The 14,925-nt window shown below is 38.6% G+C and overlaps 1 protein-coding gene across 1 annotated transcript in view; it reads right to left on the bottom strand.

Moving 5' to 3' along the window:
- SLC24A4 (solute carrier family 24 member 4) overlaps positions 1-14,925 on the bottom strand; it is a 107,486-nt gene that overhangs the window by 32,943 nt on the left and 59,618 nt on the right. Inside the window, exons 3-5 of the mRNA XM_009280788.1 lie at positions 4,320-4,396; positions 3,067-3,141; positions 909-993 (exon numbers count right to left, since the gene is read on the bottom strand). Of these exons, the coding sequence (XP_009279063.1) occupies positions 909-993; positions 3,067-3,141; positions 4,320-4,396 (237 nt within the window). The remainder of the gene's footprint in view (positions 1-908; positions 994-3,066; positions 3,142-4,319; positions 4,397-14,925) is intronic.

The following is a 14,925-nucleotide window of genomic DNA, read 5'->3' as shown; positions in this document are numbered from 1 at the left end:
ACAGGTTGCCCAGAGAGGTGGTGGATGCCCCATCCCTGGAAACATTCAAGGTCAGGTTGGACGGGACGTTGAGCAACCTGATCTAGTTGAAGATGTCCCTGCCCACGGCCAGGGGTTTGGACTAGACGACCTTTAAAGGTCCCTTCCAACCCAAACTATTCTATGATTCTACGAAATTTGCTGCTTTCCCCCTTCTCTATCAGTGTAATCCTGTGTCCTTCCTTCTCTTAATAGGTACTGCTTTTGCCATTTAATCTAGTTGAAGATGTCCCTGCCCACGGCCAGGGGTTTGGACTAGACGACCTTTAAAGGTCCCTTCCAACCCAAACTATTCTATGATTCTACGAAATTTGCTGCTTTCCCCCTTCTCTATCAGTGTAATCCTGTGTCCTTCCTTCTCTTAATAGGTACTGCTTTTGCCATTTAGACCTCCTCTCTATACCAATAATCTTTAATATTTCAGAGATTACCTCAAATAATTCTGTAAGTAATGTACACTATGTCCTTCTGCCTTTAAGAAATCTGACTTATCTATACATTCATTTGTTCTTTTCCCATGTTCCCTGTTCTCCTACTTCCTTGCTAAAATTAATTCCCTTTATTTGTGAAGAAAAAAGCCAAAGAGGCATCAAATATCTCAAATTCTCTCTCAGGGGACTGCAATAAATTTCTTCTTTTACTTCCCATGTTCAGAATCAGCCATTCCTCTCTGTGTTTTGAGAGGAGATTCACAGTTTCATGAGATATTTTGAGTAGTTAATTATACCATGAACCACAGACCAGCTGACAGCTGCAATTCCTGATTATAAATTGACAGAAGAATGGTAGTACTTTTGGGTACCTCTGCTTGATCTGCTGCTGATTTTTTAACAGCAGATCTCATAAAAGCTAGTGTGTGGGCTCCATACCTATAACAGATGCAAACAGTTCTGGAGTGGAGCTCCCTGCTGCCATGAATGTGGCTCCAGCAACATCTTCACTCAAATGTAGTTTCTGGAAGAAAAGCATTGGTAATTTCAGCACTGCTACAGTATTTACATTGCACAGTTCTACAGCTGCAAAGATAGAAGCTCTTCATTTTCTGGCCACAGTGCTGTTAAAGGATGAACAGTCACTACGATACAAAATTAGACACTGCCTTTTGAGAAAGCAAATATACTTTGGGCAAGTAAAATGTTTATACACTAACTCAGTGAAGCGTCAGATAAAATTACCTACTTCATATATAACTGAATAGCCAATTGTGGCTTACATGTAGCTGATTAGAGAAAACCATCTCTGCAGATTCAAAAAGATTGTAAACATCTCAAGTTGTTTTCATTATTTTACTTTTGGAACTCTAAACACAATCATTCAAGAATTAAGGGCAACTCTTGGGGCTTCTAAAATTTGAAAATAAAAATCCATAAGAGAAAAATATAACCTCTGTGAATAAATCTTACAAACAGCAGGCCTGATTCTGGCTTCACTTTACAGCTGTGTTAATCAAAAGTGAGTCCTCTGACACAGACAAAATTAGTCCAATTAGACACAGAGAGGCCTGTGTACTGTAGAGAGATCTATTTTTATGACAGTGTCTCTTAAGCTCTAATAGGATATAGATAACTTAGAGCTCTCAGACCAGCAGAAACATGTGTAGCTCCACAAGTGGGCTGCATCAATTTAATACTGTCTGAAGATCTTTCCTTTGAACTACAAAGAAGGTTTTATGGAGGAGCTTTTTCCTTTTTGAGAGTCTCTACACTCATCTTTAGTACTTTATTTTTCTTCCAAGGACAGAAAAGTGATTAGTGACAAAAGGACCAGTACAGAAATCCTGTATTTTTCAGGCATTATGCAACATTTTGAGCTGATGAAAATGGCATCCTATAGAACTCGACAAAACATAAACACAAGCCCTTACTGTACCATTTGATCTATTACCAGTCATACTGTTACAGGAGCTCAAACCCAAGTGTGCTATCTGAATTCTTCTTAGCTGTTTCAATGTTCAGCAGAACATGAGACAAGAAGCAAAGATTTTATGAAGGATCAGTGACAACTTAATTGGTACAACCCAACTGGTACAACTTAAATATGGTGTATAAGGTGCATGCTGAAGACAGAACATCTGAAAAGGGAAAGAAAAGATCCCTATTGAGTATTTTACTATTATTGGCCGCCTCCCGAATCTTCTATTTGTTCTTCTATTGATAAGCATAAGTACATAACTGAGTAACACTAATAGGAATTTAGTACATATATCCACAGGAAAATAGACTTTTTAACAAGCTACAGGAGTTTTTCAGAAAATGGTCAGACACATTTTTGTGACAAAGCAAAGAAGATGAGATTTTAATTTTGCCCTCAAAAAGGAATTAAAATCTGGTTTTGTATTTTGTATTCATTTTGTAGCAGTTCACCAAAGCCTTACCTAACACAACATTTACATGCCAAGTATAAATTCTACCCTGTTCCGATCAACTCAATTAGAATCCTACATGTAATTTTGCAAAGTCTTCTCAACAATTATGTAAAGGAATTACATGTATTTACTGATTTTTTGCATATAAAATATGTATTCTCATTCCATATCAAACCAAGGTACATACTTTTCTCACGCATTCTCCCTTTTCTCACTTTTCTCCACTTTATGCTAGGACCACATACACTTGCTTTCTCCTTGCTGATACAGTGGTAGATGTGCAATAAAATTTGCATAGCCAACACATTAATTTGTCTATGTATGCTTTCTTTTCACAAGTGAATTTTAAAACTAGGAGTACAATACTAAACCCAACTCATCCATATGTCATATCCATCCTAGCTACATGCTTCAGGTATTTAAGAGTGTGTTTTGCATTTCTGATCTCATTAAATCTTTCATTTTTTCTCCTTGAGTGTGGCCAGGGGGACCAATGTGGCCAGATCACAGCTTCATTTTTTGATGGGAAGCTCAAATCATTTGAAAAGGACTGAGGCAAAAAAGTTGACAGGAATGAACTCCAAACAATGATGGCACAAAATGTTTGATTCTAATATTCTCTAAATAAATTTCCAGAAGAGGAATAAAGTTCTTTAACATACCTCACAAATTTTCTCTAAGGATGGAACAAAGAAGTCATCACATACTATAGCCAATGCATAGAACATATAAAGAGCCTGTAAAGAAAATAAATTCAGGAAATACTTCAGATTTTTCCTGTTCATGAAAAGAGGAAAGAAGGCAATGCTACATTTATTCAGACTAGCAGAAATATATAGCTTCATTGTTTATTCCATTCCAAATAAAAATCCCTCTGCTGATCAATTTATGGCATAAAAACAGATTCTTGAATGTAAGATTAAGTTTAGAACAAGAATGTTTGCCAGACCCTAGAATATGAAAGGTACCCCAGTTTGACAGAATAGAGTGCCACAACAGACTTCATATAAAGGAAAGTAACGGGTAAGGCTTACAAAGTTACATAGTCATCATCTGTATTTTCAATTAATTATCAGACCAAGTAATTAAATAGAAAGTAACACCAAGTTGATTAACAATACTCAAGAAATAATCACACCTGGAAGTAAGCAGACCCATGGCTCACTGCACCAAACCTCTCAGGAATGATCCTGGTTCCCTGCATACATGTGATTCTCCCACTATCTTATGTGGCTTTATGTGCTGTGCTCATGCAGTGGGCCTAATCCTGCTGTTGTCCATCAAACACAACTCCTTTTTACTTTACTTTCCCTGTGCTGGGAATGGAAAACTGGAGCCCGCAGGCCTTACTTGTTTTGTTTTTTCTACAATAAACCATAAAACACCACATGACATTTTCTATAATTCTTCAGGGTTGTGGGTTTTTTTATTACAATTGCACCTTTTGCATAGAGGCACAATAGGAAAGAAAGAGAATCACGAATCTTCCACATCATGCTCAAAGTCATCAACAAAGGAATCCCAAACCCTGTTTATGCAAGATGAAATACAAATACTAGTCTGTGATCCATGAGGCCAGGATTTTATCTCCAAGAGGATGAATGCATAGGCACGGCAAATTCAGACTTGCAACATTTTCTTAAATAAATCATAGAATCATTTATATTGGAAAAGACCCTTAAGATCACCGAGTCGAACCACTAACCTAACACCACCAAGTCCACCACTAGACCATGTCCCTAAGATGTTACCTTTTGAGCATTTGTACCCAGACATATTAGAGATACTGAAATCAAAATATTAGAAACTTGTTGATATATACAAAGCTCTATTTAGTAAGGCCACTAAGATGTTAATCATCTTACAAGACAAATAAAAGGAAAACAAAAATGAAGCACAGTAGAAGAAAACTTACAGCAATGATATGAAGCAGAACTCCTCCTTGCTGCCGTTCTTTAATTGTAAATACATCTTCAGGAAATTCATTAATGGCTGAAAGAGAAATACACTTTTTTTTTTTTTTTTTTTAAATTTTGCAGCATCTATAAACGGAAGACTGAAAAATAAGGATGCATCTGTAGACATACATGACCAAACATGAGTGCATCTTCCAATTTATTACATCATAGCTTGCCACCTCAGAATCTCTTTTCTGCTCTGTAGAAAAAACAGAGAACTGATACTTAGGTGTTATTAATTATCATCATTCCAGTGACTTAAACTAACCTCCACTGTACGAAGACTTTCACATTCTTAATGCCTTATTTTTACTATCGCCTCCTCTGTGTCTCCTCTAAATATATTTCCAAAGTGATAGGCACAGGCGCAAAAACTCATCCTGAAATAATATTCCTGGCTTTAAGTGTGCCTTGCCTGAAAAATTACGCAATGGTTGTAACCTTCCATCAGGTTCTTAACTATAAAACTTCATAGGGCTCCACAGTCTTGCAAATCGTTTCACAAAGATTAAAGTGATTCCAAGTACTTTCTCCAGAAAGTCTACTATTTAAATCTGGTGAAGGAAAGAATGAAACAGAAGGTGGACAATAGGAATGTGCAAAGACATGAGTTTTGGGATTATTTCTGGGTGACAGTGAAGTTGTGTGGAACTCAGTTAAATGATCTACGTTCCACACAAAGGCAACAGAGAGAAAAAAAGATTCCAGATGATGGAGAAAAAGACAGCAACTAAATCAAAGGCCTGAAGCAATATATGAGATAAAGAACATTCAGGTTGACAAGACAGGCAGGGATAGAGATCTACACTGCCTCAGACAGAGTCTGGGAAGTTTAAGGGTGAAAATTATTTCAGCCACTGGAATCCAAATGCACTGAAGTCATTAAATTATTATTCAGAAAGAGATGTTCTTTTTTGCAAGGAGTTGTAGATGTAGGTTGACAACAAGATAAGCTCCAGAAGGTTCTTATGAACTTACCATAATATACTGAAATTCAGGGAAGGAAACAGAGGGAATGATCATCTTCCCCATATTCAAGTCTGCCAGTTCAAAGAAATGCTTAAGAGCACAATATATGATATTTATGCTGTTCCATTTTCAATTTCAATGGCATATTTTCTCAATTTCTCGATATAATTCTGCAAACAATAATAACCATGAACACAGAAACCAAGAATTTGAGGTACGGTTGATGTTTTTAGCTACTAAACTTCAAACACACTAAACCAGCCTTATTTTCAGGAAATGTTGCATGGTAGCTCTTTGAAGATTACACTTTTTAGAGTATCTTAAATTTGATTTACCTGTAATCACCAAACACACTTGAAAATCTTAGCTACAGTGAGAGGATAATCTAGTTTCAAAGACCTGAATGACTTCTCATCTCCTTAGTCTTTGACTTTTATATAAATACAAAAATGCCTCTTCTCATCTGTGCTACACACACCTACATATGTTGCATATGTCTAGCTTGACAAAGGCTTGAATAGTGTCTCCATGCAAAGTTGAAGATCCCATAGCTCTGTTTTTTCCTTAATGACCACTACCATAAATGTATTATTTTTGAATTAATACACTGGCAGCAGGCAGTGTTTAAAACCTTATATACATAAATCATAGCTTCCTTTCAAAAGTCAAAGTTATCATTTTACAAAATCTCTCTAAATCCTCCAACCTAATATTTGAAAGCCACTATAGTTTTGTTTAAAACTACTAACGGTCTATAAAATATTTAGCATAAAATAGAAGTTCATCAACAATGACTGACTGCAATTCCTTTACTGATTTTCATTAGGCTTTTCAATAAGACCTGTTCTTACTGTTGTATTCTGACTGGAACTGAGGTCAGCACTTGATATGTTGAATAGGGTTTTCCCAAGATATAGGTGCATCTTTTCTTTTAAATCTCAGACAACAAAAACTGTATAAATCTATACTAAATTTTGCTTAGGTACTCCTGAATGTGATTTCCTACTCCTAGGTAAATGTTCTATTCCTGGTCCTTCTTCTGTAATTACCAGGAAAAATGAAAGCAATAGTGGATATAAATATACAAATGCATCAGCACAATAGCACAATAATACCTAATCACTCATTGAATTATGGAATACCATTCAAGGGTATGCAGAGTACTTCAGTGCCTAAAGACCATCAGCACACCAGTGTTTAGCAGGACTAGCTTCAAGAAAGTGGATCTGGGTTGCTACAGAACTCCAGAGTCTTCAAGGGCGGTGATTTGCACTGTAGAGAGACTTGTGACCTTACGAAAAAGTCTGAGAAAATAGCATTGCTGTACAAATGCAAACCACACCGTAAATAAAAGACATTTGCCTATTGAGCCAAACAAATTCCAATACTTCTAAGATCAAAATATGTGAATAAAACATGTTCCTTTCTGTTTGGTTTTCATCACTGTTACCCTCAAACAAGGACAAGGATAGTGGAAATACACCTAAGTGCAAGAAAACTGGTTGCATTGCAGTTTTGAGACACTGTATTTAGAGTTGACATTCTTACTCTTTTACTGGAAGACAGTGCAGGATAATCCACAAACTATCGGTCAAGATGCAGCAATCTGCAATGCTTTTATCTACAAATAAACTTTTTAAGATGCCAACAGCACCTTATATGCACATAACAGCCAAGCAGGTTCCCTGTAGTAAAATACTGCTATATATAGTAATATAGAAATATGTAATATAGTAAAATACAGTAATATCATTTCCCCCATGTAGCAATCAGGGAGGAATACCCTTCTGGAATAATACCAGAATACCATCAAATTTAAGAACTTCTTGTCAGCTATACTAGCTGCCAAAAGCAAAATTTCTTAGAGGAGTTATTCCCTACCACATGAAATAAAGTATGGCAAAAAATTAATCAGCACCCAAAGCGTGTGGTTTTAAATAAATTCTGCCCATTAACAATTAATATTAACTAAAATGATTAATAACTAAAAAAGCATTAAGGAGACTTCTCCTTTGGGAGAAAAGACCCAGAGCTGCATCTTATGTATGCTGGCATCTTATACAATATGGTTGTTCTTGCATCACTGGCTAAAATACCATGCCCACATGGATGTATTCAGGACATGTATACTGTTTTTCTTACCGCATCCCCCATCTGTCCTCTGTCTCCTCTATTCAAGCCATGGCTGTGAGAATACATGTATTCCAGCAATGCACTAGGACAGCAGAGACCAGAGCCCTGGCCTGAGTCATGATAACATGGCCCTGCACATGGGGTACATCTTTTCACATAATCTGATGCAAACGTTTGCAGCTCCCCATCACAGGTGCTGTGCCAGGAGCACCATCCCCCTTACTGCCACCGTATAGCAGAGGGAATATGTGCCTGTCCCATAACTTGGCAAAACGGATGTGTCATCTAGGAAGCTATTACCTACCTGGTAATCTCATTTAGATGACTGTAAAATATTTCACAGTATAACATTAAAAATGGTTAAGTCAGTATAAACTGAAGTTTCAAGAAGCATGAATAAAAATCACTATCTTTCTAATGTGACCTTACTTATTTGAAGTTAATACTAAACAGGAAATCAGAAGACCAGAAGATGTCAAAGGTAAGAGCCAGAAGACAGAAATGAGCCCAGGCATCTGATCACCAAGCAAAAGCAAACCAGCTTCACTGCAAGCCATCTTGCTTCATATATAGTCTGGTGATGTAGTATTCATAATAACTACTTGTAATAAATATCTGCTTGCCTCACAGAAGTAATTTTAAATGAATTAACATGAAGACAGCTTTTCTCAAAGATAATGCTCCTCTCTACACAGAACTCATGTCATGCAATTTTTCTCACACAGAGACACTACAAAATCTTTAAAAGTCAGGGAAATGAAGCAAGGCTCTGGAGCTTGGTAAGTAAGATTTCTTTCCTAAGGAAATGGCCACCTGCCAGTGATTTCCAAGGTAAAGTTTGGAGTTTTTCAGTATAAGCATTTGCTGTCTTTATGGCTTTATTATCCTGACAATCACAGGTTTTGTATAATTGTCATCTATAAATTCTGTATACCTTATCTACATGCACTGTTCTTTATTTACTCGTTGTATCGTGGTTTTAATATTTTAAACAAAGATTTGTTTTTCTTACCTACTGCTATGATAACCTGGTTGCTCAGGAAAAGGCTGTTTGGATTCCCTTGGCTCCTAGCTTAGGCCTGGGAATCAACATCACTTAACTGAGGGGGGCAGTGGTATTCCATCATCTGTATAAGCTGACAGAGGGGAGATGACACTCACGGAGTTTGAGAGAGCACAGTCTGCCCTCATGGTACAATCTGATGTGTGTGCGCAGCAAGGCACCACTCTACTTCATGCAGAGATATTTTCTCATGTACGGGAGACTGAGCTATCTGGCAGCCCGAGTGGGAGCTACAACTCCTCGGCTTCTACTGAAAAGAGACAGAACAGATGGGAGAAGGAGAGGAAATGAAGAGCAGTACATCTAATGGGGCTAACCTTTGCCAAAAAAAGGAGGGGAACATACACCAATCATCTTAAAATCAGCTAGAAATACAGAAATATTTATCCTGCTGGTACTGTTGCAAACCCATGGCTCCTGCAGCTCATCTTATCAAGCACAGATTTATTGGGGGGGAAGGGAGGGCACCAAGAAAGCCAAATCTATATTGGAACTGTCATCATTCTGCAGCTCGTTCCCTCTCCCCAGTCATGAAATAAGTGGGGAAACAAAAGCAGCTTATCCAGCCACGACTTGGAGAGGACACCACCACCTTTTTCGCTGAGTGATGGAAACAAAAAATCCTGGATTATGCCATGACAGAAAGAATGATTCACCTTTGATAAAAAGCTCTGGCTGAGTTGTCTGTGGCTAAAGAGCTACACAAGGTATGCAAGTAGCATGTCTCAGAACAGAATATAAGGGCAGCTGCACAGCTTAAGCTATCTGCATGGCTCTGGACTGAAGATCTGGTATGCAGCAGCTGGGGTAACCCAGGCATGCCAGTGACACCTGCCTGGACTTCGGCTATTACCGGATTACTTCTGGGTACCATCAGAGCATTGTTCCCATATGCCCTATGCATACTGTGACAGGCAGTCTGCCAATGAAGTTAAGTTTCAAAATCTCCTAAGCCTGACAGAACATCTCAACAACCACGTGGATCTGTGGTTTTATAACCTGCCTCAACATGTGATTTCTTCACCTTATCAGCAGTTGATTTACTCACAGAGGCAACAAACATGCCAACTCTTAATACCTGCTAAGCGTTCAAGCCTGTTACGACTCTTAAATTCTTCCTCACAGGGAGAAGGGAGCTGTAGCTGTTTGAAAGGACACACACAATCGGCTCCACTCTGCCTTTGCAGGAAGGGGGTTAGGCAAATGATGTACACAGAAGCCCACTTCTCCTTCTAATGCCTGCATCTTGTTCCTCTGCCCGTGTTCCTCTGTCCCTTCAGGTCGTGTTACATCTACAGATTGCAATACCTACCCCTTTGCCTTGGCATTCAGGTGTTGTTGGTCATCAGACTCACCCAGGGCAGAGGTATAAAGGGAAGAAGGACAGACGGAAGACAAAATTACATACTTCCACTTTTACCCCCTCTATAGTCACATTCACAAGCCAGCTTGAATATTTCAAATTTGTGTCATTTGTTTAAGCACTGCATGCAGCTTGAGGCACCTCTGCACTTAGTGTATTTCTGCTTATGTGCAATTCCCTTTTCACATTGCAGAGCCTCATCTTCCTAAGGCCTGGTGTTGCGTTCATGCACATGTATTTGTGCCTCAGTGATAGCAAGCAAACTCCTCACTGTGTGCAGAAATGAGCTTCTTTATACCTGTCAAGCAAATGCATGCATTGTAACCTGGTGTCAGCAGTAAAATGTCAACATTTGTGCACTAAGAGTTGAACTTGCAACAGTCTTCACGGTACTGCAACTTGCACTGATTTATAATTCTGTACTAATATAATCTGTTAGAAGATTTGAGTGAAAGCCAAAAAATCATCGCTTCTTTCAACCACATCTCCCTGAATGCAGGGGTCCTATATGAGCTGAGTTGCAATGAATGGGATAAGTATGTCTTAGAATCACCCTTGCTTTCAAAACGTTTGTGGCTTTGGCCCACACTGTTCTTCAAAATCAGTGCACTGGGAAGATTTTTACAGAAAGAAGGTTAGCCACTTTGAAAGCATCCTGATGGCAATGGGAGAAATTCCTCCCATATTCTCTTTACCACCGATGTCAAGAGGGTCAGTCCCATCACATTTCACATATTAGCTCAGGTGCTGAAGTGGCGACAGTCTCAGAAATGGCTGTGGTGAGCTCAGTACAGCCAAACAGACCTGTAGGAAGTCTCGGGGAACGGCATAATACACTCATCTGATCCTCTTGCATAACCTATGCACTGTCAGTATTGTGACAGCAATTGTGTACTTTAGAAAAGAAGAGCAGGGTTGCTTCTGCTCATAGAAAAGTATTGACTTGTTTTAGTTATGTATTCCACTGTTAACACTGCAAACGAAGTCAACCCGAAGATCATATTATCACAGTGAAACTAGTTTACTCATATATAAAATGTGTCATATGAAAGTCCTCCTTTTTAATACTACTTCCCAAATTAGATATAAATTTTAAGTCATTAGAAAATCATAAATGTGCTATAGTACATTAAAGCTGTATTTTTTACAGAATTACAGAAAGCCTAAATTCATGAAAAAAAAAAATCACATACATCTCAAATTTTAAAATAACCCTGTCTAACACCACAAGCTAACATGCCCTTAACTCTGAATTGTCAGTGGAGAAAATGGTATACTCAGCAAGTGCTTTTATACATGAAAGCTGGTAACTTAAAAACGTTACGAGGAACAAAGAAGAAACAAAAGAACAATTCACTGATAATCCTGGATACCATCCAGAAAAAATAGGAATTACCAAGCTTTAAGCTCCCATTCCCATTAGACAGCTGTTTCCAGTTTTCTGTAGCAGGATGACATAGATTTTCCCTCAAATACTCAGTTCAGCTCCTGCTGGATCCTATACTAACACCAGTGTTAAAGCAAATCAGGAACAGGCTATTCAAAGAAATGCACACGTTTACCTGAAAAACTCTGCAAGGAAATTACTTTAGAGATAACTCTTTTGTAAACTGGTTTCATGGATTACACCACCTGGACAGCAACAGACCATCCGAATGAAGTGCAGTGAAATGATATGAAATACCACCCAACTTCTTTGAGAGACATTTGTGCATCAGTGTAATGCCATGTGATGCCAAAGATCAAGCTTTCTATTTGCAGGCAAAGTACCATATGGCAGGAGGCACAGTAAGCATCCTCCTCCATAGCCCTCACCTCACAAACAGTAGAATTATGAGCAAATTTTATCTCTGTGGTATACTAATTCAATTTGCATTGCTCAACCAAAAGAGGACTGCTGAATGTGATTATCTGTGCAATGGTAAGTGGCAGCTTATGAAGCAAATAACTGACTCAACTCTGAACTATTAAATCCATTTAATATATGTATTGTAAAGGATGGTGTATTAATGAAATAGCCTTCAAAACTCTTCTTCCATCAGTATGAAATTATGAAAATATCTATACAAGACTGGATTAAGCTACAATAAAAAGTAACACTAATACCTTATTAAACCCTGGACTTACATTTTGTTTCTTTTCTCTTTTATAAAAAAGAAAAGTATTTGTATTCATTAAGGCAATGTCAAACCATCAAATAAAAATACACTAACAATTATCTGCCAACAAAAAGAAAATTGAAAGGCATGATGAAATCTCATCTCCCGATCTAGGGAGTCAGTGATGACACATGGATGCACAAGTACTGCAACATGGGGAAGCACTGGCATATCACAGTGCACCATTTCATGTGTACTGGGCTTTGTCTTGATGGTTTTAATGTCCTCAAGATAACTCTAAAAGGACCCCAAGGTTTGGGATCATGGATTTTTGTTTCTCCCTGGCCTCCAGCTGATATACTCTCTAGAAACTGCCTTTAAAGAGCTAGAGATCAAGAACCTCATGATGAGTTTCCTTTTCTTTCTGACAGCAGTTAGTTATTTCACATTATTTTCTCAAAAGGATAGCTCTTGCCTGATGCCTTCATACAGCTGTATCTCAACCTTATTACTGCAAAGAGGCAGTTCCATAGAAGATGGCTGGAGCCTGCCTGGAACACCTCTACCACGATCCAGGATTTCAGTACAGATATCAAACTGTGAAGTCCACTCAAATTAACTAAGAATGAGGACATGAATGTTTCTAAATCAGTGCTGAACAGAGGAGAAATTACCAACACCAAGACCTTTTTATTACAGTCTAAGAACAACTTACATTAAAAGATTTGAATTCAGTGTAGTGCAGTGCCCTAAATCTGCCTCCATTTGACAGCTCTCCAGTGCCTATGTGAAATAAGCTGTTGGTCTCAGTCACAGAATTTCTGAACTCTGCTAACATCTTCCGTGATTATGGTACTGGTTTTCCACAAAGCGCATGTGTATTCTTCAAAACCCCACCCAAGGACACCAACCCTTTTATTTTACACCTCAGATTCCTAAACCAGGATACTAAAACATTTTTCATCTTCTCCCCTTTTTTACTTACTGTCTCATACTGCCTCAGCTGTGTTTACACTACTCTGAGCCAAGGTTGCCAAAGCAGTTCAAACACTAGAGCAGCGTCCAGCACTGGTGCGGCTTATTCGGACATGTCATTTCCCAGCTTAGGGGGAATAATATGGTTCATCCTCCACTCAGGACTGAATAATCATTATGGAATAATGTGAACAGGTTTAAGTTGTACTACCTCATGACTGTTCTGTGAATTAACCACAGACATCAATCACCAGTAAAAACCGGTGACTTCTACATGGAATTTCCCTCTGGTTTCTCACTTCATACGTTCAACCTCCCCTCTCCCCTTCACCTTCCTCTCATTTTTTGCTTCCTGAAAGTTGATGGTTTCTATGGCCAATAGCCTTGTTTCATTTGAGGGAGGAAGCCCTCTGGCTATGCAGGGTTTTGGACTCAACTTGGCTGTGTCCTTTTTAAATACAGGTAGAAAGCGATGTCCCTGGAAAGATCACTACCTGATAGGAAAAAAAGTTTAGGAAAAGGGATAATGACTGGATTAACTATCAATACTGTGACTCACATAAGAAAGGACAGTTATTAAAAGGTCAGGCAATTTTTCATCCCAGCAGAAAAAGAATCATTCCTTACGTTTTTCACAGGCAAGCCTTCCAGCTGCAAACAGCCTGGAGAATCATACATCACTTGCTTCCTATGAGTTTTGGTATTATCATCTCAAGCTCAACGAGGTCTTGTTTTGGGGTTTTTTTTCTCCCAGTCAGACTTTAAAATCTCTTCCAGAACTAAAGGATGGAAAGTATTTATGCTAGTTGTTCAGCCTATCCATTCATAAGCTCAGTTTGTTCACCTCTACACAATAAGGCCAGAAGTCTGCTGTCAAAGAGAGGTTGCGTTGTCTGCAACGTCAATGACGTCTCCAAGGGGATTTCACTACAAATCTATTAGTAAGCTGTATAGCCAGGGAAAATGACAGTCTCGTTTCAATACCAGAGGGCTTTGAAAATCAACCAGGCAAGCTGTGGCACTTTACTGAAAAGATCAGGAAAAGTGTAACATAATTTTAAGACACTGTGGACTACTAAACCTCCTTGAAACAACACACTCCATTTGGCACAAAAGAAGGACATTTTTACAGAAGGTGGGTTATAACTCCCCAATTTTGTTACTGAATATACATTGGAGCTGCTTTTATATATACTGTTGTTGTACTATGACTATGCCAGCTCGACAATCAGAGTAGACCACTACCTCCCTCTTTGTTGCCCAAATGACTCTTTCAGCAGCTGTACAAGGAACAACTACCACAGAAGTTGTCCTTGACAGATTTCCCTACACTACAGAATTTCATAGCTGGAAGAATCTCTTTTCTGTGCTGCTTGAATATGCAAGCAAGACAGATCAGTTAAGTGAATCTGGCCCAAGGTTGAAGTCTCCTTCCTCTCTGAACATCTGAAGAGCTCATTTGGCAGATGTCACCCATTTCAAAACTGGGATGCATTATTATTCCATTGATGCCACGTAACAATGGGATTGAAACTGCCGTTCAAAGACAAAAAGAAAAGCTGGCTACCAGTGACAGAGTTAATATGAAAGACGATCATATTTATGAATGGATATAGATGGAGTGGCAGGAAATAAGAGTTTTCCTTAGAAAATATCACTGATACTGTTTAATGAACATCTCTGCTTGCAAACTGACTGTCCTGGTTTCGGCAGGGATAGAGTTAATTTCTTTTCTAGTAGCTGGTACAGTGTTTTGGATTTAGGATGAGAACAAAGTTGATAACGCACCGATGTTTTAGTTGTTGCTAGGTAATGCTTACACTAGCCAAGGACTTTTCAGCTTCCCATGCTCTACTGACTGAGAAGGCTGGAGGTGCACAAGAAGCTGGGAGGGGGCACAGCCAAACTGGCCAAAGGGACATTCCATACCATGTGACGTCATGCTCAGTACATAAACTGGG

This window comes from Aptenodytes forsteri, unplaced genomic scaffold (genome assembly GCF_000699145.1).
Source record: "Aptenodytes forsteri isolate BGI_AS27 unplaced genomic scaffold, ASM69914v1 Scaffold193, whole genome shotgun sequence".
In the NCBI taxonomy this organism is placed as follows: domain Eukaryota; kingdom Metazoa; phylum Chordata; class Aves; order Sphenisciformes; family Spheniscidae; genus Aptenodytes; species Aptenodytes forsteri.
This window is presented reverse-complemented; position numbering and strand designations above follow the sequence as displayed.